The sequence below is a fragment of the Carcharhinus amblyrhynchos genome, chromosome 6 (genome assembly GCF_965287045.1).
Source record: "Carcharhinus amblyrhynchos chromosome 6, sCarAmb.v2.hapA, whole genome shotgun sequence".
Classification (NCBI taxonomy): Eukaryota; Metazoa; Chordata; class Chondrichthyes; order Carcharhiniformes; family Carcharhinidae; genus Carcharhinus; species Carcharhinus amblyrhynchos.
In genome coordinates, this window is record NC_137329.1 from 123,673,126 (window position 1) to 123,700,434 (window position 27,309).

The window sequence follows — 27,309 nt, forward strand, 5'->3', positions numbered from 1 at the left end:
CAGCTGCGGCCTCACCAGTGCCCTGTACAGTTGCAGCAAGACCTCCCTGCTTTTATATTCTATCTCTATCAATGCTAAAACACAGATTTCTGATGTCCACTGTTTTTCCAGAGTACTGGGATATTACAACTAAACGTAAGCATAAGTCACTAATAAACCCAGTATGGATTCAGAAAAACGTATTTGACTTGTAGCGCTGTGAGAACGTGAAATGTGTTAGCAGTAATTGAGGCGAATAGAACACAATGATTCAAGGTGAAGCTGGAGTAACACTTGAGGGGAAAAAGAATAAAAGGTCACGGTAATAGAACGGGACGAGGAGGGGAGGAAGGAGGCTCATTTGGAGAATAAACACCAGTTGGCATGAATGACCCATTTCTGCGCTGCACCGACGTTATTCTATTTGTGTCCAATCACTCCCGTTGTCTTTCTCACGGGACAGCACATTTCATACCTCAACTTTTTTTTGTAGCTGCACTTTAAAATGATTCATGATCCTCAGCGTAAGCAGCCGCACCTAAAGCACAGAAAGTGACAAAGTTTATCAGAATATAATGAACAGGAAATACTCAGAGCAGGTATCAAACATAGAAATCAGAAGCAGGAGGAGGCCATTTGGCCCTTTAAGACTATTCCGTCATTCATTTTGATCATGGCTGATCAATATCCTGATCCCCCCACCGCCCCCCCCATATCCCTTAATACCTTTAACCCCAAGAGCTATATCTAATTTCTTCTTGAAATCAGACAACGTTTTGGTCTCAACTACTTTGTGGTAGCAAATTCCACACGTTTACCATCCTCTGGGTGAAGAAATTTCTCCTCACCTCAGTTCTAAAAGGTTTACCCCTTATCCTCAAACTATGATCCCTAGTTCTGGACTCCCTCACCATTGGGAACATTCTTTCTGAATCTACCCTGCCTAATCCTGTCAGAATTTTATAAATTTCTACGAGATTCCCCCCCTCACTCATCTAAACTCCAGTGAATATAATCCTAACCAATTTAGTCTCTCCTCATACATATGAATATATTCATTAAACAAACAAAAATTCCTGCATGCTTAACAAGAATCAAGTCCAGAACAAATTGTTCCAAATTTGCTGATTAGAATACAAGCATGTGCTTCTGCAGTTGTGATGATACTGAGTGTAAGAAATATATTTATGTAATGTTTCTTGTAAGAGGCAGTGTTTTGTTGCATGGAGGTGATTTGCTGAAAAACACGCAGCTCCCTGCTGAGACTGCAGGGTGATAATTCATTTTGGTTAATAGTGTGTTTGTTTAAATAGAGTTAATGCATTTATGTTTACTTGGCTTTTCCCTGGGATTTCAGAGTAGAGTTTATATTAGGTTGATTGACAGAATCATGAGCTTAACGGGAGGAGCTAATCTTGGAGGGAAAAACAGCTTCTCTTTCATTTTTTAAAGAAAATAGTTCCTGCTGGTTCTGGAAGAATCAAGACATGTCTCTCTCTCTCTTTCTGGAGGTTGTCTGGGAGCTCCAGGGCTGGCAATGTAAGTATAAGCACATAAGCTTGTGTTTTATTAACTGATTTTGAAGAGGGGTTTAAGTCAGTAAGAGAAATTTTAGTTGAACTGGAACACAGATAGCTTAGCAGTTAAGAATTGTATCTCATCACGTTTAAGTATTATTCAATTATTAAATGTTACGCTGATTGATTTGTTAAGTTAAACTGTGTTAGAAGGTTTTACAAGTTTTTTTTTGTCAGCATGGAAACAATCCCTTTAGCCCAACTTGTCCACACCGCCCTTTTCTTTTAAAACCCTAATCTAGTCCCAATTGCCCGCATTTGGCCTATATCCCTCTACACCCATTTAACTATCTAAATGCTTTTTAAAAGTGCTAAATGAAGATTACTTTGATAAAAGCTCCCTTAGTTTGTCAGTGGAATCCCACCTGGAGTAAAACATCCTATTCTCACAATATCAAAATAAAAAACTGTTGGAGTCTAGCCTGGCTTCATAACATACCTCAGGTCTTTGTGATCTCATTACTTAACACAGTAATATGGATTAATACAGACCCACTTGAACTTTCATGTTGAGATAAAGCCAGTGGGATAGTTAATCAAAAAATAACTCAAAATGTTTATTTTCTTAGCCTAGGTGGTGGTGAGCTGCCTTCTTGAACCACTGTTGTGTAGGTACATCTACAGTGCTGTTAGGGAGGGAGTTCTAGGATTTTGACCCAGCGACAGTGAAGAAATGGCGATATATTTCTGAGTCAGGGTAGTGAGCGAATTAAGGGGAAGCTGGAGATGGTTCCCAAGTGTCTGCTCGAAGGTGGTGTTGGTGAAGAACCTTGGGAAAGTTGCAGTAGTGAATTCTGTAGATGGTACCAGGTGCTGCCACTGAGCATAACTGAACGTTTATGTTGGGTCAGTATTGCTCTGAATACCTGTCCTCCTTTTCATTGGACATAAAAAATTCCATGGCATGATTTAAAAACTTCTCTCTGGTCTGCTAGTTCATACTTATCCCTCAGCCAACAACATCAATTATGATTAAACTGGCCTTTTGTCCAAGTACAGTTTGTGGGATACTGCTGTGTGAAAATTATCTGCCAGAATTTCCCCGGTAACAGCGACTATACTTCAAACAAATCCAAAAACTACTCAGTTCTTTAACTATACTCATGTAAGAATAAATAAAGGAGCATGCAGATTTCTAACAATGGAGAGTAATGCTAGAATATTAAAGATTTAAAATACCTTTGAAATGTCTGTTGAAAGATTTGGTCGAAATGCCATGAATAGGTCAGACAGAGTGTCTTGTGAAAGTAGCTCGTTACAGCCAGATAAAGCTAACCGCATATAGTACAGGTCACCCAGCAATAGGGCGGAGGGGTTAGACGGTGATTTTCTGAGAAAACGAAATCAATGTTAAAACCAGTGGGCCCTGATTCTTCAAATCCAACAGACAACTGAACAGTCACGTTAAAAGCATCGCAAAGAAACAACAAAGCAAAACAATGTCCAGAATACTTTAAAATACAGTTCCAGCACTTCATTACTGCACAGTCATGCATAACTCCAGGTTTTAGTTTGCTTGTAATGGCAAGTTGTATTGATGTACTATCAGTGACAGTGTGTGGCGATTACCTTGTTAGAGGAATTGTTAGTTAAACAAGTGGCATTGATTACGGCACAGTAGCACAGTGGTTAGCACTGCTGCTTCACAGCTCCAGGGTCCTGGGTTCAATTCCCGACTTGGGTCACTGTCTGTGTGGAGTTTGCACATTCTCCTCACGTCTGCATGGGTTTCCTCCAGGTGCTCCGGTTTCCTCCCACAGTCCAAAGATGTGCGGGTTAGGTTGATTGGCTATGCCTAAAAAATTGCCCCTTAGTGTTCAGGGACGCGCAGGATGAAGGGATTAGTGGGTATAATATGGGGATATGGAGGTAGGGCCTGGGTGGGATTGTGTTTGGTTAAGACTCGATGGGCGAAGGGCCTCTTTCCGCACTGTAGGGTTCTATAGAACATAGAACATTACTTCAGCCCTCGATGTTGCGCCAACCAGTGGAACCAATCTAATGACCCTCTAACCTAAACTATTCCAATGTTATCCATATGCCTATCTACTGACCGTTTGAACACCCTTAAAGTTGGCGAGTCCACAGCTGCTGCAGGCAGGGCATTCCACACCCTTACTACCCTCTGTGTAAAGAATCTACCTCTGACATCCGTCCTATAATTACCCCCCCTTAATTTAAAGCTGTGTCCCCTCGTGTTAGCCATCACCATCCGAGGAAAAAGGCTCTCACTGTCCACCCTATCTAGCCCTCTGATCATCTTGTATGCCTCAATTAGGTCACCTCGTAACCTTCTTCTGTCTAATGTAAATAACCTCAAGTCCCTCAGCCTTTCCTCATAAGACCTATGGTACCCTGTAAACAGAGGCAGCTGCAACACTTGGGGAAGGGCAGATTCTTGTCAGTTAATAGCACTGAGGAAGAATCTAACAATAAACCGGCTTGAACCTAACGGACCAGTCTGCATTGATTCTTCCACCATAGCCACTTACAGAATCACAGAATCCCTACAGTGCAGGAGGCGGCTTTTCAGCCCATCGAGTCTGCATCGAAAACAATCCCATCCAGGCCCGACCCCTGCAAATCTACATATTAACCTCTTTAATCCCTCTGATTCTAAGGGGCAATTTAGCATGGCTATTCCACCTAACCTGCACATCTTCGGATTGTAGGAGGAAACTGGAGCACCTGGAGAAAACCCACACAGATACAGGGAGAATGTGCAAACCACCACGCAGACAGCGACCCAAGGCGGGAACTGAACCTGGGACTTGTTGTAACAATGTGTACAAGTACTCCATTCGCCTCCCAACAGCAGCTGGGAGGACCTCCAGCTACTGTACACCAGAAAAATAGTGTCCATGCTGGAAATCTGAGATGTAAAACACAAAGTTCCAGAAAAACTCAGCAGGTCAGGCAGCACGTGTGGGGGAAGGGTTAACGCTGAGTTGAAGAAGAACCATTTTAGACTTGAAACATTAACTTCCTTTCTCCCTCCACAGCATGAGAAAGAAAACTTATAAAACACTGCAGAAATAACTGAAGCGGTTGGAAAGATTTAAAAGGAAAGGACTTGCATTTCTATCAAGCTTTTCAGCACTTTCAGTTTTGATACCAGTTGTTACATCTTTTGTCATTAATCACTTCCCTGATGGGCTCAATAATTCTCAATCCCAAAATATAATTCAAAGCTCCGTAAGGTTATCGAGTCACATCACGGTCACTGGAAAAATACTTACTTCAGCAAATTCCTTACACGTTCCGCTGGTACAAAGCTGAGAATGTCCAAAGACTTGGTTAGACTCAACAGGGTGCTGACTGCCTGCCGGGCGACGTACAACCATTCTATCAAAATCAGAAAAGCTTCAGTTAACAACAATCTAATCCAGGAATATTGACAACTGCACTTCAAGGATCAGGTTTCTCAGGGTCACAGTGCAGAGAAAGATCAGCATGGCTATGGGAGTCCACCTGAGCGTATCACCCAGAGTCACACTGAATATCCCCCGTCGCTGCATCGTAACGATTCCTAACACCGCTCGGTATCTACCTTGAACTTTCTACGTGTGGCCGAGAAAGAGCGCAAGAGCACAAGAAAGCGAGTGAGAGACCTGGGGGAAGGGGGGAGTGGGAGGAGTGGGTAGTGAAAGAGAGGGGTCTTAGAATTATACAGCAACTTTGAAAACCTCAGGACTTCCCAAAGTATTTTATAACCAATGAGATGTTTTGGCACAGCAGTGGTTAAATCAGAATAACCTGAAACTCCTTCCCCTGGAACAGGAAGCTACTGACCTTGGTTAATAGAATCACTGTCTTCAAGGGTGGTCAGTAACCAATCAAGAAATGACTGAATGGTGGCCAACACTAATTCTGTTTCCATGGGCCTGCAGGAAGAATCAGGACAGTAAATGTTGCTGAAATAAAATCAACAGGAGACATGAAAAAAAGAACAGTGAAACTGAGGAAATGCCCCACTGACTCTGCAAGAGGATGCTGTGAGTTGTGGGCTTCACGGCACAATTGGATTAACCACATAATCCCCCGACCCTGGGCTCTGTACCATTACCCTCCTTCAAGGGCTTGTGTGCCCTTATGATCAATCCTGACGCCCTCGCCTACACTCCGGCCACCCCCGCCCACACTCCAGCCACCCTCAAAGGATTTCAGTCTTCAGCTTCCATGATCTAACCTGGACATTTTCTCAAAAGGTCGTTCCATCTTGGAGACATCATCAAAGGCCCACCTCACAGGGTTCCAATCCCTTCTGCCAAGATTCCGTTCCCCTGGAGGCCCAAGTCTGCACTCAAGTGTCAACTCACCAGCACACCTTCAGCTCCCTGACAACGCTGAACAGAACGCTACTGCTCCAAATGGGTACTGTTGCCCCAATGGCACTGAGTCACCCAATTTTGGCAGCCTTCTCCACCTAAAGCCCACTCCGTGCATCAATTTTCCTGCTTATTTTATTTATTAGTGCTATAAGTAGGCTTACAGTAACAATGCAATGAAGTTACTGTGAAAATCCCCTCGTCGCCGCACTCCGGTGCCTGTTTGGGTTACACTGAGGGAGAATTTAGCATGGCCAATGCACCTAACTAACACGTCTTTCAGACTACGGGAGGAAACCGGAGCACCTGGAGGAAACTCACGCAGATATGGGGAGAACGTGCAGACTCTGCACAGACAGTGACCTGACGCCAGAATTGAACATGGGTCCCTGGCACTGTGAGGCAGCAGTGCTAACCATTGTGCTACCATGCCGCTTGAACATGGTTTCTCTGCTTCTCACTCTTTCAACTGAACTGTGGCCTTTTCTTGTTTCTTCTCCCTGTCCCCTCCTCCAGGGCAGCACCAAAAAGCAGCCAGCATAATTAAGGACCACATGCAACCTGCATATTTTTAATTCCACCTTCTTCCATCGAGAAAAAGATGTAAAAGTCTGAGGTCATGTACCAACCAACTCAAGAACAGCTTCTTCCCTGCTGCCATAAGACTTTTGAATGGACCTGAGCTGATCTTTCTCTACACCCTAGCTATGACTGTAACACTACATTCTGCACTCTCTCCTTTCCTTTTCTATGAACAGTATGCTTTGCCTGTATAGAGCGCAAACAATATTTTTCACTGTACCCCAGTACATGACAATAATAAATCAAATCAAGTCAAATCATATGGGTGGCCCAGAGTCCCCACTTGGCACAATCTAACTAAAATGCAAACTGGGAAGTTAAGACAGAGAGTAACCTGGCTGCCCACTGAGTTGGCGAGGATCCAATACTTCGAAGTTTATTCTTTGGCTGCGAAGCTCAGAGAGCCCAAGATGTGTTTCTCACCTGATGTGAGGAAGGACGACAAGAGCAGCCCAGCTATCTGCAAGATCCAAACTCCTTCCGTCTTCAGGCAGGCGTAGCAATGACAGGATAAAATCCAAAATCAAAGCAACTGGACCTCCATTCTGCGCACCGCTGGAATGGAGGATGTTTAGAATGTATTTATTCAATTAGCACACAGGACACAAATTCACCAATGCTCAGCTTACTCTAAATTATTTATTGCACAGAATATGCAGCACAGAGGGGCCATTTGGCCCATCTAGACTGTGCTGCTTTCCCACCACACGAGTCTCCTCTCAATCCATCCACCTAACCTCAGCCTTTCAAGGTCATCTTTCTTTTCCCTTTTCTCTCCTGCACTCAACTAGTTTCCTTCTGATCAAAGTTATCCACCTCAACCACTCACTGCGGTAGTGAGTTCCACATTCTAAACACCTGGGCAACACCAAATCCATCTTACGTTCCTGTTGGATTTATTACTCACTCTTCGGCTAATAGTTTTAGATTTAGCTATTTAGGATTTATTACTACCTGGTTGCTAGTTTTGGATTAACATAGAAACTAGAAGCAGGAGGAGGCCGTTCAGCCCTTCAAGCCTGCTCCATCATTCATTTTGATCATGGCCGATCATCAAATTCAATATCCTGATCCCCCTCGTTCCCCCCATATGTCTTGATCCCTTCCGCCCCAAGAACTATATCTAATTTCTTCTTGAAGCTGCACAACGTTTTGGCCTCAACTACTTTCTGTGGTAATGAATTCCACACATTCACCACCCTCTGGGCGAAGAAATTTCTCCTCATTTCAGTTACCCTTTATCCTCAAATTATGACCCCTCATTCTGGACTCCCCCACCATTGGAGCATTCTTTCTGAATCTCCCCTGTCTAACCCTGTCAGAATTTTAAACATTTCTATGAGATCCCCTCTCAATCTTCTAAACTCTTCTTTCCACAAATGGAGATACTCTCTCCACAGAACGCTGCTGATGCTGGAAATATGAAACTGAACCAGTGTTGGAAACACTTGACAAGTCTGGCTCAATGTTTCGAGCCAATTGGGGTGACACAGTGATTAGCACTGCTGCCTCACAGCTCCAGGGACCCGGGTTCGATTCCTGGCATGGGTCACTGCCTGTCTGGAGTCTGCACGTTCTCCCCACGTCTGCATAGGTTTCCTCTGGGTGCTCTGGTTTCCTCCCACAGTTAGGTTGATTGGCCTGTGCAGACTCCGCACAGACAGTGACCCAAGGCCGGAACTGAATCCAGGTCCCTGGAACTGAGAGGCAGCAGTGATAATCATTGTGACACCAATCCTGTAAAGTTTTTTCTATACCTGCTCCTGTGCTACTACAGAATGGGCAGAATTGTACACAGCACTTATGAGAATAGCATGAGTAAGGTCAAGTTTAACATAACTTCAGCACTTTTCAATTCTACACCCCAGTAATAAATCCCAGTGCCTTATTGGTATGTTTAGTTGTTTGGCTAACCTACCATGCTGCTTTTAATGATCTGTCCCCCTATTCCCTAGATCACAGAATCCCTACAGTACAGGAGGAGGCCATTTGGCCCATCAAGTCTGTACCGACCACAGCCCCACCCAGGTCCCATTCCTGTAACCCCACACATTTATCTTGCTAATCCTCCTGACATTAAGGTCATTTTAGCACGGCCAATCAACATAACCCGCACATCTTTGGATCCCTTTGATCTTTTACCCCATTCAGTTATACTATCTGGAGGAATGTTTCCACTTGTCCTATCTGAGCATGCCACCTTACAGTTATCTCCGCTGAAACTTCATTTGCCACTTAACTGCTCGGCTACAAAATCGGAGTGCAGGGCGCAAATCGGTTTCTGAAGAGTTTGTTCAGTTTCCCAATTAACCGTTCAAACTTGGTGCCAAGTCCCTGCGAAGATTGAGTTAGTGTTGTTTCACTCACAGCTCAATGCTGTTTGAAGGGACTGAAACACTATAAAAATTTATCAGTTCAAGCTTTGGATCAGACTTCCACACAGGCCAGGATTATAAACAACACCGCGGAGTTACACAAACCCCCGCTGCAAGATTAATCCATTATTTTCAGAGTGAATGGAGTTCAGTGGGTTCTCAGGAATTCAGCACCTAGCAGTGGTGGGACATTAACCTGGCAATTTCATCCACTGTGCGGTGGACTCCAGGGACCTTGGCTTTTCCACTCCCAACATCCACCCTGCAGCCTCCAAGATAATAGAATATCCCAAAGTATTTCCCAGGGGCATAATCAGGTGAAGATGGACACCATGCCACATGATGAGATCTCAGAACAGAAAACGCCCAGTGGGTTTGGCAGAGTCGCTGAGCAGAGACTGATAGCCAAGTTCCGCACACATGAGAATGGCCTCAACCGGGATCTTGGGTTCATGTCACACTATCTGTAACCCCCACAACTTGCCTGGACTTGCAAAATCTCACTAACTGTCCTGGCTGGAGACAGTACACATCTCTTTAACCTGTGCTTAAAGCCCTTCCCACTCACACTGTCTGTACCTTTAAGAATTGATTAGCTGTAAAGACTCACATTCCAACCATTATGCATGTAAATTGAGTTTGTGTCTTTGCGTCATTTTTACGACTAGAACTCCCAGCCACCTGACGAAGGGACAGGCTGTCCCGAAAGCTTGCGGCGTTTGCTACGAATAAACCTGTTCGGACTTTAAGAACATAAGAAATAGGAGCAGGAGTAGGCCATCTAGCCCTTTGAGCCTGCCCCGCCATTCAATAAGATCATGGCTGATCTGTCGTGGCTCAGTTCCACTTTCCCGCTTTCTCCCCATAACCCTTAATCCCCTCTCTTATCAAAAACCCATCAACCCGCATCTTAAAAATATTTAGCGAGGCAGCCTCCACCACTTCAAAGGGCAGAGAATTCCAGAGATTCACCACCCTTTGAGTGAAGAAGTTCCTCCTCAACTCTGTTCTAAACCGCCCCCCCTTTATCTTGAGGCTGTGCCCCCTAGTCCTACTGTCTTTTTTGAGCGGGAAGAGTCTCTCCACCTCTATCCTATCCATCCCATTCATCATCTTATACGTCTCAACGAGATCTCCCCTCATTCTTCTAAACTCTAACGAGTACAAGCCTAGTGGGATTTCTTTGTGTTTTACCTCAGTCCAACTCCAGCATCTCCATATCATGAGCATCTGTGGTGATGCAGATGAACGATCATCGACCAGAAATGTTCATTCTTTTTCTCTGCCCATAAATGCTGCCAGACCTGCTGAGTATTTTCTCCTTTTGATGTTAGACTTTTGATGATTTAACAAGCAGTTGGAGGCTGCCAGTCTCACTGTTGCAGTCCAATTCAGTATCACTTTAGGAATATACGAACAGGAAGAGGCCATTCAGCCCATCAAGCCTGTTCCATCATTCAGTACAGTCATGGCTGATTGGACATTTCAATGCCTTTTACGATCCCCATAATTAACATAATCAGCAATCTCTCAATCTCTGCTTTAAATACACTCAGTGACTGAGCTTCCACAGCCCCTGGGGCAGAGAATTCCAAACATTCACAACCCTCTGTGTAAAGAAATTTCTCCGCATCTTAGTCCAAAGTGGCTTCCCACTTGTTCTGAAATTGTGCCTCCTGGTTCTAGACTCCCCAGCCATGGGGAAACATCTGACCCGCATCTGCCCTGTCCATTCCTTTAAGTATTTTGGAAGTTTTGCTGAGATCATTGTCCACAGGGAAATTATTTTTTTGCCTGCATTGCTCATAGAATCCCCAAAGTGCAAAAGGCAGCCATTCGGCCCATCGAGTCTGCACCGATCACAATCCCACCCAGGCCCTGTTCTCGTAACCCCACGTATTTACCGTGTTAGTCCCCGACACTAAGGGCAATTTAGTATGGCCAATCAACCTAACCCACACACCTTTGGAACGTGGGAGGAAACTGGAACTCCCGGAAGAAACCCATTCCTTCAAAAATTACATATAACTAAATATCAACCCTATTACAGGGGTCCAAATTTAATTAAATTATATTAAAAACTATTCCAATGCACTTATCTACTGAGTCGGTGAGTGGCACGGTAGCACAGTGGTTAGCACTGCTGCCTCGCAATGCCAGGGACCCAGCTTCAATTGCGGCCTTGGGTCGCTGTCAGTGTGGAGTTTGCACATTCTCCCCATTTCTGCATGGGCTTTCTCCGGGTGCTCCAGTTTCTTCCCACAGTCCAAAGATATGCAAGTTAGGTGGATTGACCAATCTAAATTGTCCCTTAGTGTCAAGGGGATTAGGGGGTAAATATGTGGGGTTATGGGATTAGGAGCTGGGTGGAATTGTCGTCGGTGCAGACTCGATGGGCTGAAAGGCCTCCTTCTGCCCTGTAGGGATTCGCTGATTCTATGATTCAGTCAGGAAGTCACACAATGAGGACATACCCTCGTGCATACTTTGAAATCCTGTTAAATGTTCTTACCGAGAAGGGTACAAATGATTTCAGGAAATGATTTATCCTGCATTTGAAGGACTGCAGTCTTTTCCCTGAACACAAACAGCAATACTACCGAGACAAGGGGTGATACTCTCTGCTCCTGACCCTCTTTACTCTCGTCAAAATTCTTCGAAAGCAGATTTCGTCAAGAAAGACGCGTTTATCAAATGTCTTTCCTGCCCAATTCAATAACCCATGTGCCCGCAAAGAACCTAGTTCCCTCAGACAAGAGGGGAGACAGGTGCTCTGTACTACAGCCATATCAAAGAGTTTCGTGATTGTAGGATTAATGCAAAAGGATTTGACTTTTCTGAGAATGTAGAGTTGTCTATGTCTCTGGGCTAGCACACCTGCACACTTCAATGAGGTGCATCACCACAAGCCACTCTACTCACGCTTGCCACTGTCCCGTGAAGCGAAGAGGATATTTTTCAAACACCACCGATCCAATGGTTGGAGGCTCAGCCTTGGCCAGAATCAACTTCACCAGAAATCCCAGTGCTTCCTCCTTGGCAGATAGTTCAGCAACCGCAAAGCATTTCTCCACGTACTGCAGCAAGTTCGGTAGAAGCAGCTGTAAATAATAACAATGAACAAATCTGTCCGTGGGGTTTCCTCATTTCAGGGTCTCCAGTTTTCCAAGTGCTTTCCTCTTGAGCTTACACAAACTTTAAAAACCATTGCTTTCCTTTTGTAAAAAAGAATAAAGTGAGAATGTGCACAGAAGTGAAAGATGAACATCCCTGCTTGCTGCCGGAATCAGACAGCACAGGAAGTGCCCTTCGGCCCATCAAGTTTGCACCGATAATAACTATTACTAATGTGGTCATCAAGTGCTCAGGGGGTGGTGGCTGCCTGGAACTCGCTGTTGGAAGTGGTAGATACAATAGTGACTTTTATGGGGCGTCTTGACAAATACATGAATATTATGGAAATAGAGGGATATAATCCCAGAACATAGAACACTACAGCACAAACAGGCCCTTCAGCCCACAAGTTGCGCTGATCACATCTATACCTACCAAGCCATAGAACTATCTGTAACTCCCAATCCCATTAGATCCCATGTACTCATCCAGTAGTCTTTTAAAAGACCCCAGCGAGTTCGCCTCTACCACCACCGACGGCAGCAGATTCCACTCACTCACCCCCGAGTGAAAAACTTTCCCCTAACATCTCCTCTGTACTTGCTTCCCCACACCTTAAACCTGTGTCCTCTCGTAGCGACCACTTCAGCCCTGGGAAATAGCCTCCAAGAACCCACCCTATCTATTCCCCTCAACATTTTATAAACCTCTATCAGGTTGCCTCTCAACCTTCGTCTCTCCAACAAGAAGAGACCTAGCTCCCTCAACCTATCTCCATAAGGCATGCCTCCCAATCCAGGCAACATCCTTGCAAATCTCCTCTGCACCCTCTCAATAGCTTCCACATCCTTCCTGTAGTGAGGCAACCAGAACTGAGCACAGTACTCCAAGTGGGGTCTGACAAGGGTCTTATAAAGTTGCAGCATTACCTCCCGACTCCCAAACTCAATCCCTCGATTAATGAAGGCCAGTACACCATACGCCTTCTTGACCACATCCTCCACCTGTGATTTAAGAGTCCTATGGACCCGGACCTCAAAGGGTAGGGGGTTCCAATTCGTTCAGGCAGCATGGTCGGTGCAGGCTTGGAGATGCCAAACGGCCTGTTCCTGTGCTGCAATTTGCTTTGTTCTTTGCTTTCAAGTTACAAAGGGCTGTGGCGCATGGAAAGACAGTTTGTACTTTGCAAGAGCCTGCATTTTCAGAATGCCTCTTCTATCACAGAATCAGAATCCTACAGTGCAGAGGCGGCTATTTGGCCCGTTGAGTTTGCAGCGACTCTGAAAGAGCATCCTACCCAGACCCTAATCCCATAGCCCCACGTTTTTACCCTACTAATCCCTCTAGCTTACACATCTTGGGACACTAAGGGGAGAACATGCAAATTCTACTGTCACTCACCCAAGGCCAGAATTGAACCTGGGTCCCTGGCGCTGTGAGGCAGCAGTGCTAACCACTGTCCCACCGTGCCACCCATGTAAATTGTACCAAGCAACTTACTAGAGTCTCCCAATAAGAATGCAATTTTTGCTAGTTTCTGGGAGGATCCACCAATACAGATTTTATTGTATTGGATCCTCGATCAGTAATCCTGTTTAGCAAGAAAGAATGGGACAGATTCCTAAATTTAAATTTGGAAACAGCAATTCACTTTCCCAGTGTACAATGTGAAAGCTTGCTACAGCACAAGTTACGTGTTTCAAACGTACCTGCTCAAACTGGTCCACGGTAAACATCTGCACAGAGAACTCCAGAATCAATGCTCTCTCAAACCCACTGCTGAAAACCTGCAAAAGACAATTAACTTTAAATCTCTTTACCTTTTAACAAGGAGACACAAGGAGTGCAAATGTCTCCATCATCATCATCATCAGCCATAGCCTTTGACCATTGGTGAACGGTGGCAACTTGTTATTTTCAGCATTCCAAAGATAAGGAAAGGTGGGGATTAAGTTGGGAGTGGGGCTGGGTTAGAAATGTGCTACTGTATGTCAGGGAGCATAAATCACCCATTCTGGAAGTTGCTAAAGATGCATCTTGGCAGAAAAGTTTAGGATATTACACAATACAGATCAGGCATTAACTGGGGGTAGTGTGCCCAGTTCATATAAATGTCTCCAGTGCAGGAGGCCATTCGGCCCATCAAGTCTGTACCAACTACAATGACCCCCTCCCCCAGGTCCTACTGTCCCCCTGACACTAAGGGTCAATTTAGCATGGTCAATCAACCTAACCCGCACATCATTGGACCTTGGGAGGAAACCGGAGCACCTGGAGGAAACCCACGCAGACACAGGGAGAATGTGCAGACTCCGCACAAACAATGACCTAAGGCCAGAGCTCAGCCGGGAACCCTGGCGCTGTGAGGCAGCAGTGGTAACCACTGTGCCGCCTTGCCCACACTGGACCCAATACTTTAGGAAGGATGTAAAGCACTTGGAAAGAGTGCAGAGAAGGTTTAACAGGATGGTTCCGGAGTTAAATAGCTTCAGTTCTGTGAGATTGGTTAAATACAGACAGAAAAATCAATGGAGATAGACAGTGAGACTAATCAAATAGCGCTAAGAGCCAGCATGGGCTTGATGGGTCGAATGGCCTCCTGCTGCACCGTGGGGTTGTATTACTTGCTATGAATGTATGGAGGTGATGGAGGAGGACAGCGAGGGATATACCCGAAACACAGTGCTGCTTCCTTACTTCAGCAGCTCCCAAACCAGTGACCACACTGCCCAGAGAGAGAGCACAGAAACACCTTCACCTCACAACATTCCCTCACACACCATCCCAACCTGGACACGTTCAACGCCACTGGGTCACAACCGTGGAATTCACTCCCTAACAGCCCCGGAGGAGGGCCCTTAGCTCACAGACTACAACTTTAAGAAGGCAGCTCACCCCCACCTTCTCAAATGTCAACTAGGGATGCACAATAAATGTTGGCCTTGCCAGGGACACCACTTCCAAAGATTTTTCCAAATGAACAGCTGCAGAGATGCACATTTGATGGAGACAGTCTGCTTTTTTTTTTGCTGTACAATAACTGAATAAGAGACATGCTGCTAAAGCTTTTAGTCCTGCATCGATCAGGAACGACAAATGCAAGAACACCAAATTTCAAACGATCACAACAACATATACCGCAGGAAAATGAGTACACATTCGTTGACTATTGTTATACGTGATTCCACAATTAGGCAGCACTTGTCGAACAATCCCAAGTGTGTTAAACCTACAGTAACATCCAATTTAAGATAATCAGTCGAGTTCGGGGCCAAGTTGGCTCATTTAAAATCATGAAATCCCAACTGTGCAGAAGATCATTCGGTCCATCGAATGGTCTGCTGTGACCACAATCCCAACCAGACCCTATTCCCATAGCCACAGATTTGCCCTGTTAATCCCCCTTACACTAGGGGTCAATTTAGCATGGGCAATCCACCTAACCCACACTTCTTTCGGCTGTGGGAGGAAACCAAGGCACACGCAGACACAGGAGGTCATGTAAACTCCACACAGACAGTGATCCAAGCCAGGAATTGAACCTGGGCCCTTGGCGATTTCAATAATATCATCTTTTTGGTGTCATGCTCGAAGTTGATACAAAGCAGCACAATCAATGCAGAGTTCTCATACAACAAAAGGTGTTAGAGACCTGCTTAAATAACTGAAGACCATTCAATGGCCTGTAGACCTCAAAATGACACCATGGCAGAATGCATTGCAATTATAACCATGCTTTTAGTATTTTGCAAAGTAAATGAGAAACAAATCGATTACCTTATCGGAAGCTTCTTTGATCAGTGCTCCCGGCAGAGAAACATGCTTAGCCTTGAGGAGAGTGGAGATCACCTTGAGCAGTGCCTCACAGCACGGCGCTGCCATCTGTGAATCCTGCAACATCTGCACCAGGTCCTAAAGAAAGAAGCACATTGGGTAAGGGGATCAATAGAAAGCAGGTCTGGTTTTACTGTGTGGGGAGCGGAATCACCTTAAAGTCGGTTGTGCAGAGAGAATGAAGGTGCTGGTGTTAACTATATAACTAACTGAATATTAAAATTGTACTCAGGTTGAGCATTAACTGGGGATCCACTTGTGTTCTGACAGAAAGGGGCAGACTATAACTGAGGGCGTTGCGTTTGGAGATACATGTTTGGAATCCCAGCGTGTTGAAAGAGGTTGGCGTGCGTTGGTGAATTTCATCTTCCGAAATCCTATGATTTCTAGGATGGTTGCTGCAGATGGGAAGGTGAAAAATGTCACCCCCACTGCTTCAGAATGGGGTAGAGATGCTGACATTGGACTGGGGTGGGCACAGTAAGAAGTCGCACACACCAGGCTAAAGTCCAATAGGTTTAGTTGGAATCACGAGTTTTTGGAGCGCTGCTCCTTCATCAAAGAGCAAAACAACACAGGAACAGGCTCTTCAGCCCTCCAAGCCTGCACCGATCATGTGTTCCTAGCTAGACCATTCGTTTGTATCCCTTTATTCCCAATCTGTTCATGTGGCTATCTAGAAAAGTACTAAATGATCCTAGTGTGTCTGCCTCAACCACCTTGCTTGGTGGTGCATTCCAGGCCCCCACCACCCTGTGTAAAATATGCCCCCACCCACCCCATATATCTGTATTGAACTATGCCCCCACCATACCTTGAACTTGTGACCCCTTGTGTTTGTCATTTCCAAGCTGGGAAAAAGCTTCCAACTGTTAATCAGGAGAGTCGTGATTCCAGATAAACCTGTTGGACTTTAACCTGGTGCTGGTGAGACCTCTTACTGTTTAAGGAGGGAAGGAGAGAAAATCGGGAACTACAGACCAGTTAGCCTTACATCAGTGTAGGGAAAATCTATTATAAAGGATATGTTAAACGTACACTTAGCTAATAAGGATCTGGTTGGCATAGTCAGAATGGATATATGATCATGTTTGGCAAACCTGTTGGAACTTTTTGAGGATGTTACCAATAGAATTGATAAAGGGCATTTGGTGGATGTCGCTTGGTAGATTTTGAGAAAGCTCTTGACAAATTCCTCCACATTAAGTCGGTGAACAAAATCAAAGCACGTGGGATAGGAGATAATCCACTAGCATGAATTAAGGATTAACAATCAGAAAATAGAGACTAGGAATAAAAGGGTCATTCTTGCATAGGCAGGCTGTGACTGGAGGGGTACCACAGGGAGCAGTACTCGGGCCGTACACATTCACAATATACACCCATGATTTGGATGTGGGGACCAAATGTATTATTTCCAATTCTGCAGATGACACAAAGTTAGGTGGGAATGTGAGTTGTGAGGAGGATGCAAAGCACCTTCAAGAGGATTTAGACAGGCTTGGTGAGTGGACAAGGATATGACAAATGTGGGAAAACATGAGGTAATCCATGATGGTAGGAGGAACAGAGACACGGGGCATTTCCTAACTGGTGAGGTTAGAGTGTAGACATATAAAGGGATCTGGGTGTCCTTGTAAATAAGTCACTCCAGGCTAACATGCAGATGCAGCAAGCTATTAAGAAGGCTAATGGTATGTCAGCCTTTATTGCAAGAGGATTTGAATCCAGGAGCAGCAAAGTGCTGGTTCAACTGTGTAGAATCTTAGTTAGGCCGCAACTGGAGTACTGTGTGCAGTTTTGTCCCCTTACCGCAGAAAGGATATTATTGCCACAGAAAGAGTGCAACAAAGGTTCACCAGAACCTCGGTGGGACTGTCTTATGAAGACAGATTGGGTAAACTGGGCCTGTATTCTCTGCAGTTTAGAAGAATGAGAGGTGATCTCATTGAAACTTACAAAATACTAAAAATAGACAGGGTAGACATGGGTAAGATGTTCCCCCTGGTTGGGAAGTCTAGATCCAGGGGGCACAATTTCAAAATAAGGGGAAAGCCACTTAAGACACTGTTTAAAGCAGTGATTGATAGACTTCTGATTATCAATGATGCTGGGGAAAGAAAAAGGCATTGAAGTGGATGATCAGCCATGATCATATGGAAGGTGGACCAGACTCGAAGGGCTGAATGACCTACTCTGATATTCCCATGCATTATGTTCCCGTGTTAATAGAAGTATAAAAATTAGGCTTCTGTTTTCTCCTCCACCAATTTTCCTTCCACACCTGGGTGACTGTCTATGTGGAGTTTGCACATTCTCCACGTGTCTGTGTGGGTTTCGTCCGGGTGCTCCAGTTTCGTCCCACAGTCCAAAAGATGTGCTGGCTGAGTGAATTGGCCGTGCTAAATTCTCTCAGTGCACCCGAACAGGTGCCGGAATGTGGTGACTAGGGGATTTTCACAGTAACTTCATTGCAGTGTTAATGTAAGCCCTACTTGTGATAATACTAAATAAACTTTAAAAAACTTTATTATGGGATGATAAAGGAGCCAAAGAGCAGAAAGTGGAATCGTTGTGGGTGGAGATTAGGAACAGCAAAGGGAGGAAGACGCTGGTGGGTGTCGTCTATAGGCCCCCAAATAATGATCTGGAGGTGGGGCGGCCTATTAACGTGCAAATAAATGCGGCGTGCAGGAATGGGACGGCGATAATTATGGGGGATTTCAATCTACATATTGATTGGTCGACCCATGTTGGACGCGGTGGGCTTGAGGACGAGTTCTTGGAATGCTGCCGGGATAGTTTCCTTGAACAGTGTGTGTTGGAGCCGACGAGGGAGCGAGCTATCTTGGATCTGGTGTTATGTAATGAGGCAGGTAGAATTAGGGACCTTGTGGTGAAGGATCCTCTTGGGAAGAGTGATCATTGTACGGTGGAATTTCTGATGCAGGTGGAGGAGGAAAAAGTGGGTTCCCAGACCTGTGTCCTTTGTTTGAACAGAGGGGAGTATGATTGGATGAGAGAGGAATTGGCAAATGTTGATTGGGGGAGCGCATTGGAAGGTAGGTCTGCTGAGGAACAGTGGAGGATCTTTAAGGAGATCTTTCTTGGTGCTCAGCAGAAACTTATTCCGATGGTTAAAAAGGATCGTAGGAGGAGAGATAATCAGCCGTGGATAACAAAGGAGGTAAAGGAGAGTATTAAATTAAAAGCGGATGCGTTTAGAGTAGCTAAGAGTAGTGGGCGAGAAGAGGATTGGGGGAGGTTTAAATATCAACAAAGAATGATGAAGAAGTTGATAAAGAAGGGTAGGATAAACTATGAAGCTGGGCTAGCGCTTAATATAAAAAAGGATAGTAAGAGTTTTTATAAATATATAAAAAGGAAGAGGCTGACTAGGGTGAACGTTGGACCCTTAGAGGATGAGAAGGGGGACTTAGTGGTAGGGGATGGGGAAATGGCTGAGGCCTTGAATAACATTTTTTGTTTCGGTCTTCACGGAGGAGGACGTGAATAGTTTGCCAGGTGTTAGCGATGGAAAGATGGTAGGAGTGGAGGGCCTGAATGACATTATTGTTACTAGAAAGGCAGTGCTCGACAGACTGGAGGGACTGATTGTGGACAAGTCCCCAGGACCGGATGGAATGCATCCGAGGGTTCTGTAAGAAATGGCGGAGGTGATAGCGGATGCCTTGGTGATTATTTTCCAAACGTCGCTGGATTCCGGGGAAGTGCCGGAAGATTGGAAAACGGCTAATGTCACGCCGTTGTTTAAGAAGGGTGCCAGGCAAAAAGCAGGGAATTATAGGCCGGTTAGTTTAACGTCTGTTGTAGGTAAAATGTTAGAATCCGTGATCAAGGAGAAAATAGCGAGGCATCTTGAGGAGAATTGTTTGATAGAGCAGACGCAGCACGGTTTCGTTAAGGGGAAGTCGTGTCTGACGAACTTATTGGAGTTCTATGAGGATGTGTCTAGGGCGGTGGATAGAGGAGAGCCGGTAGATATGGTGTTTTTTGATTTTCAGAAGGCGTTTGATAAGGTGCCGCACAAGAGGTTATTACAGAAGGTTAGGGGGCATGGAGTTGGGGGTAGGGTGTTAGCGTGGATAGAGGATTGGCTGTCAAATAGGAGGCAGAGAGTGGGAGTCAATGGGTGCTATTCGGATTGGCGGTTGGTGACTAGTGGAGTGCCCCAGGGGTCGTGCTGGGGCCTCAGCTATTTACCATTTATATAGATGATCTGGAGGAGGGAGCTGAGTGTAGGGTGTCGAACTTCTACACTCAAAGGGTGGTGAATCTCTGGAATTCTCTGCCTGCTGAAGTGGTGGAGGCTGCCTCGCTAAATATATTTAAGACGCGGGTAGATAGGTTTTTCATAGGCAAGGGGATTAAGGGTTACGGGGAGAAGGCGGGAAAGTGGAACTGAGCCACGACAGATCAGCCATGATCTTATTGAATGGCGGGGCAGGCTCGAGGGGCTGGATGGCCTACTCCTGCTCCTATTTCTTATGTTCTTATTCTCCTCAGAGCAGATGGAGGAAGCTTTGAGGAGATTTAATGGTGATATTCACAATAAGGGACTTCAAGTGAGCAAGTAGGAAGGAACGGTTTTCAATGGCGAATGGGTCAGTAACCAGAAGTCACAGGTTTAAAAATAATTAGCAAAACAATGAAATAAGGAGGAGTATTTGTTGTAATGATCTGCATCACACTGCCCAAAAGGGTGCCAGAAATAGGTTCCACAGTAATTTCCAAGTGGTAACTGGATATGTCCTTGAAGAGGAATCTATAGAGTTAACGGAAAATAGCTTCGACATGGGTCTAAATCGGACAGGTCTTTCACTGTGCCTGTTCCGGCTATAAGGGCCAAATGGCCACCCTCTGCTGTAAAAGTCAATGATTCCATGATTACGGGCCTCACCTCATAGACCTCCTTAGGATGGGTAACCTTTGACCCATGTTCACTCTCCACCAGCACCTGGTATACCTGCAGTAGACGGTGGACTTGCTCAGAGAGTTCTTGTCTATCATCACAGGTGAATTTGTCACGTAGGCCCAGGATGCATCTCTATCAAAGACAATTGTTCAGTTTTTAACTGCAAAATGTTTTACAATGGGCAGTCACACAAAACATAATGTATCCCTCTAATTACCTTGGTTTCTTCAGCTTTATTCATCACTCACATGCAAGACAGAAACTTAGTCCAACTCATAGTACTTAGAGGGTTTCAGGCCCTTCAGCCCAACTTGTCCATGCTGCCCTTTTTTTAAACCCCTAAGCTAGTCCTAACTGCCCACATTTGGCCCATAACCCTCTATACCCATTGTACCCATGTAATGTCTAAATGCCTTTTAAAAGACAAAATTGAACCCACCTCTACTACTGCCTCTGGCAGCTTGTTCCAGACACTCACCACCCTCTGTGTGAAAAAATTGCCCCTCTGGACCCTTTTGTATCTCTCCCCTCTCACCTGAAACCTACGCCCTCTAGTTTTAAACGCCTCTACCTCAGGGAAAAGAGACTGACTAACTGATCTACGCTCCTCATTATTTTATAGACCTCTATAAAATCATCCCTCAGCCTCCTACGCTCCAGAGAAAAAAGTCCCAGTCTATCCAGCCTCTACTTATAACTCAAATCAGCAAGTCCTGGTTGCATCCTAGTAAATATTGCACCTAGTAAACCTGCACTCTTTCTAGTTTAATAATATCCTTTCTATAATAGGGTGACCAGAACTGCACCTATTTTTATTTTTTAACAAAAGACAGTTAATTTAAACACAGGACCAGCCAGTGGTTCAGGTTACTGTATAATTTTCTCGTAACTTATTAGTTTTAGCACAGCACAATCAGTGGCTCGAGGCTGCCTGTGATCCATCACACTAAACAGCAGGGAAAATGGTGACATGGTGATAAAGTCAATAGACTAGAATCCAGAGAACCAGGCTAATTAATGCTCCGGGCAATGCAAGTTCAAATCCCATCATGGCAGCTGCGGAAATTTAAATTTAATTCAAAAATCCGGAACATACATTGAGAACGGCACGGTGGCACGGTGGGTAGCACTGCTGCCTCATAGCGCCAGGGACCCGGGTTCGATTCAATGGGTCATTGCCTGTATGGAGTCTGCATGTTCTCCCCATGTCTGCGTGGCTTTCCTGCATCTGCTCCGATTTCACCTCTCAATCTGAGAGACTTGCTGGTGAGGTACAGTGGCCGTGGTAGATTCTCCCTCAACGTACCCGAACAGGTGCCGGAGTGTGGTGACGAAGGCATTTTCACAGTAATTTCATTGCAGTGTTAATGTACGCCCACCTTGTGACACTAATAAATAAACTTAAGGGACAGAGAGAGGAATGCCTTTCAGCAACCTGACCCTGCTTCACCTATTAGATCATGGACAATCTTTATCCTAACTTCATTTATCCAACCTGGTTCCATAACTCCAAACACCCCTGCTCAACAGAAATCTATCCATGTTGGTTTTAAGAATTTTCAACTGACTCATGTTTTTTGGGTGAAGAGTGTTCTAGATTCCCAACACCCTCAGTAGAAAGAAATACTTCCAAACTTCACCCTCTAAAAAGGCTGGCTAAAAAGTTAAGCTTCTGGCCCTCAGTTCTGGGTTACCCACTAACATAAGAACTATCTATCCAATCAAGTCTTTTAATCATCTTAGCCACCTCAATCAGATCACCCCTTCATCATCTTTGTTCAAGTGAATGTATACCTAAGGGCGGCACAGTAGCACAGTGATTAGCACTGCTGCTTCACAGCTCCAGGGTCCTGGGTTCGATTCCCGGCTCGGGTCACTGTCTGTGTGACGTTTGCACATTCTCCTTGTGTCTGCGTGGGTTTCCTCCAGGTGCTCCGGTTTCCTCCCACAGTCCAAAGATGTGTGGGTTAGGTTGATTGGCCATGCTAAGAAATTGCCCCTTAGTGTCTAGGGATGCGTAGGTTAGAGGGATTAGTGGGTATAATATGTAGGGACATGGGGGTAGGACATGGGTGGGATTGTGTTTGGTGCAGACCTAATGGGCCGAAGGGCCTCTTTCTGCACTGTAGGGTTCTATGATTCTATTCTACGCAACCTGTCTCATAATTTAAGCCTAAGAGCTCATGACAGCTCTTTGCTGTCCTCATTAAGCAACGCAGCAGGTGAGCTGTCATGACAAACGTCACTGGAAGTTCCCTGGCAGCTTTCAATGAACTCACTCGTAAACAGCTCCAGAAGACATCAAAGTGTTCCTTGTCAACGTAGCCTGCACAACTTTTGGCCATTTGGTTAACAGCTGTACTGATGGTATCCCACGGTAGCACACTGTCGGTCTCTGTGATAGGTCCCAGTTTCTGTAAGATGGCAGGGATAACCTGCAAAACAGAAAACAAATCTTTTACAAATCTCAGTGACAGATTATTTTCTCTTCTATAGAATAATAAAACTGCAAGTTAATGCTCCCTAAAAATATTTTGATAAGTTGCCTTTAAATTTTGGGGTTTTTTTTGTTAAAGTGCCTCTTTAAGAAGTGGTGCTTTAATTAATTGGTATAAATGAAGACTTATTATCTCAGCTGCGGCTCACAGCTCTGAGTCACAGAATTTCATTTTCAAATCCCACTCCAGGCTTGAAGCACCAATGACAAATTGTAGAAGATGGATGCAAAGGATCCTACGACGCTGTTTTAAGTGGCCTTGCTTCATTTCATAGAATCCTAGAGTGCAGAAGGAGACCACTCAGCCCACTGAGCCTGCTCCCACCCAGGCTCTATTCCCATAACCCCATGTATTTACCTTAGCTAGTCAAAGAACAAAGAACAAAGAACAACACAGCACGGGAAACAGGCCCTTCGGCCCAACGAGCCCGCGCCGCCGTCTCATTGTCTCAGTGACCTATTCATGATTTTAGTCTACGCCTAATGTGCAAGGATCAGGGAGGTCCAATATAGGGACAATTTGTTACCCAATCAATCAGCCTAAAAGCACATCTTTGGAATGTGGGAGGAAACCGGAGCACCCGGAGGAAACCCATGCAACCACGGGGAGAACGTGCAAACTCCCACAGACACAGGCCCAAATCCATGTGTCCGCACAGCAACAGAGATAGTCTCTGAGCTGTCATGTTGCCCTCGAGATGGTCCAGTTTAAGCACACTAACGACATGAAGCAATAGGCAACTCCCGAAGCAACGTCCAAGAGCAGCCCACTACAACCTGCCGCATGCATGCCCCTTGCTGGTCAACAAGGTGGACTTAAATGCCTGTGGAGACAAAAAATTTCATTATTAAACAGGCAGTCCCCCTGACATTAAGGGGCAATTTAACACAGCCAATGCATCTCACCCGCACATCTTTTGACTGTGGGAGGAAATACCCACAGACACAGGGAAAACATGCAACCTCCACGGAGACAGTGATCCAAGTCGGGAATCGAACACGGACCCCTGGTGCTGTGAGGCAGCCGTGCTAACCACTGTGTCCTCCTGCTGCCTGACACGACAAGTTTGTTTATTTGTATTTTTAAAAGTGTCGAAAGGAAGACCTGTAGGAATCTGGGTGTTAGTGGGCAGGAGTCAGATATATGTAATGCTGCTTTCTATAAACAAACCAGCCATCAAGAAACGGATTGCCGTATGGTTCCATATTTCACCACCTAGCTTAGGATTGATTTCACATCTCTGGTCACTCAGCCAAGCCAAGCAGCCTTGACAACAGTGCTCTGCTAACCCCTCAGTGGTGGAGTCTCAATGGGCTGAAAGTAACACCACCGATAGGTAATAAACAAGGCCTTGCCAGTGACATTCTCAAATAACTTAAATGTTACCTTGGCTGTGCACGAGTGCAAGGTCTTTCGGACTCCTCTGCAGACCTCAAAAAGCAGCTGTCCCACACCCTCCGCCTTCGTAGGGTGCTGCTCCAAGTCAGTGAACATGAAGTTGAAAAGGGTGTTATGGTCAGAAGCCTGCACATACACAAGAAGGAGTTTTGAACTGGTGTGTGAAGGAACAAAGACCTGCATCAATACAGCTCGAATGGAATAAACACTGAAAATAAATCTCGCTGCACTCTTTTCAATGGGATAAGAACGCAACTTACAGCAACTCGCATTTACAAAACAACTTTAACATAGCAAAGTTTTTTGCTATTCATTCATGGGACATGGGCGTCACGGGCTGGCCAACACTTATTGCCCATCCTTATTTGTACAAGGGCAGTTGAGAGTCAACCACATTGCTGTGGCTCTGAAGTCACATGTAAGCCAGACTGGGCAAGGGTGGCATATTTCCTTCCCTAAAGGACAGAAGTGAACAAGATGGGTTTTTTCTGACAAAGATTTCATGGTCATCAATAGATTCTTATTTCCAGGTATCTTTTGAATTGAATTGAAATTCCACTATCTGCTGTGGTGGGATTCGAACCCGGATCCCCAGAACATTATCTGAATTTGTGGACTGATAATCTAATCGTAATACTACTAGACCATCGCCTCCCCATTACCTGAGGTGCTTCACAGGAGTGCAAGCAGGACAGCACTGACATTGAGCAACACAGGTTATATTAGCATAGGCTACAAAAAGCTCAGTCAGAAAGGTAGATTTTAAGGGGGAGGAGGAGAGGTTGAAAAAGTTTCTGATAGACAAGGGAATTAAGGGTTATGGGGAGAAAGCGGGAAAGTGGAACTGATCCACTTCAGATCAGCCATGATCTTATTGAACGGCGGGGCAGGCTCGAAGGGCTAGATGGCCTACTCCTGCTCCTATTTCTTACGCTCTTATAAGTTTATTCACATACAAGTTTTTAGTTACATAGACACACTGTGTTCCTCCTTTCATTTATCTGTATTTATGTTCACACACACACAGCGCTGAATCTTCCTATCAATACACAGTTAACAACTAGGGCCCCGGCAACCGAAGCCACGATGCTTGTCCCAGGAATGAAGAATAATATAAAAATAAACTCACCTTTCTCATCAAGAAAGCAAAACTTTCAGCTGCAAAACATCTGATGTGTTCCTTTTTGTGGTCCAAAAGTGAGCTGTACATGCTAAAAGCAAACAGGGAAAGTATATTAACTACAATAAGTTCAAAGCAATGGTACCAGACGTAGTGTCTCACAAAACACACATAAAACATCTTTCCCCCTTAGCCAGTGCCCCGAAATGGATGATGTGGTCTCTTACTTCAATGTTATTGGTGGGACCTTGTGTGGAAACTGCCCAACCTGTTTCCCAATACTACAATCAAATACTTTACCAACTATTTAATTGGCTGCAAAATGTTCTTTGAATCACCGAATCCCTGCAGTGCAGGAGGCCATTTGGCCCATCAAGTCTATACCAACTGTCCGACAGAGAAACTTACCTCGGCTCACTGCTCACTCCCTGCCCTAACCCTGGGCATTTACCCCACTAATTCCCTAACCTGCACATGTTTGGACACCAAGGGGCAATTTATCACGGCCAACCTGCCTAACCTACACATCTTGGGACACGAAGGGGCGATTTAGCCTGGCCAATCCACCTAAACTACATATCTTTGGATAGTGGGAGGAAACCCACGCAGACATGGAGAGTATGTGCAAACTACTACACAGACAGTGACCCAAGACTGAAATTGAACCCGGGACCCTGGCATTGAGGCAAGCAGAACTAATCACTGCGCTGTCCTTTGGACATTCTGAAAGATGCTGAAAAGTTTCAAGTCTGTTCTTCCATTATGACTCATGGGATCAAACATCTTTAATCCTCACAGTCTCAAGAAACTGTTTACTTGCACCTTTCGGCTGAAGTGATGCATTTTTGGAGGAAATAGGAGGATAGACAAAACAAAACGTACAATTTTCATAGGGATGCACAAACGAAGATTTGGTTTGGGGTTTTATGTGAATAAATCTTTGAAGACGGCAGGACAAGATGAAAAATCTGTCGTATAAAAAGACCCAGGGATTTTTGACTTAACAACCAGGCACAGCACAAAAGCAAATTTGGTTTGCTAAAGCAGTGAGGGGGGCAGAACGGAATTGCAGAGGTCTTGCTAAATGCAAGGTTCAGGCTTTCTTCAGTGCTGTAAGATGCTATGAACGGATACACTTTAGGTGTGATTCACTGACGTATTTAGATATATAGTTTATCACCTATGATAGACAAGAGATTCCGTAGCTGCACTGCTTAAAAAAAATTAGCATTCATGTGGGCAGCACGGTGGCACACAGTCGTTAGCACTGCTGCCTCACAGCACAAGGGACCCAGGTTCGATTCCCAGCTTGGGTCACTGTATGGAGTTTGCACTCCCCAAGTCTGCATGGATTTCCTCTAGGTGCCCTGGTTTCCTCCCACAGTCCAACAATGTGCGGGTTAGGTGGTTTGGCCGTGTTCAATTGCTCCTTAGGGTCAAACGGACTGGATAGGGTAAATGCATGGGGTTATGGGAATAGGGTCTGGATAGGATTGTTGTCAGTGCTGACTCGATGGGCCAAATGGCCTCCTTCTGCACTGTAGGATTCCACGATTCCAACTATAATT

General features: G+C 45.1%; 1 protein-coding gene across 1 annotated transcript in view; it reads right to left on the reverse strand.

Annotated features, from left to right (window-relative positions):
- Nucleotides 1-27,309, reverse strand: part of utp20 (UTP20 small subunit processome component) — a 139,105-nt gene that overhangs the window by 99,552 nt on the left and 12,244 nt on the right. The window contains exons 6-17 of the mRNA XM_080191390.1: nt 25,751-25,832; nt 24,610-24,747; nt 23,005-23,160; nt 20,711-20,857; nt 15,733-15,867; nt 13,665-13,742; nt 11,764-11,942; nt 6,890-7,021; nt 5,349-5,440; nt 4,796-4,901; nt 2,736-2,886; nt 455-517 (exon numbers count right to left, since the gene is read on the reverse strand). Coding sequence (XP_080047516.1) covers nt 455-517; nt 2,736-2,886; nt 4,796-4,901; nt 5,349-5,440; nt 6,890-7,021; nt 11,764-11,942; nt 13,665-13,742; nt 15,733-15,867; nt 20,711-20,857; nt 23,005-23,160; nt 24,610-24,747; nt 25,751-25,832 — 1,459 coding nt within the window. The remainder of the gene's footprint in view (nt 1-454; nt 518-2,735; nt 2,887-4,795; nt 4,902-5,348; nt 5,441-6,889; nt 7,022-11,763; nt 11,943-13,664; nt 13,743-15,732; nt 15,868-20,710; nt 20,858-23,004; nt 23,161-24,609; nt 24,748-25,750; nt 25,833-27,309) is intronic.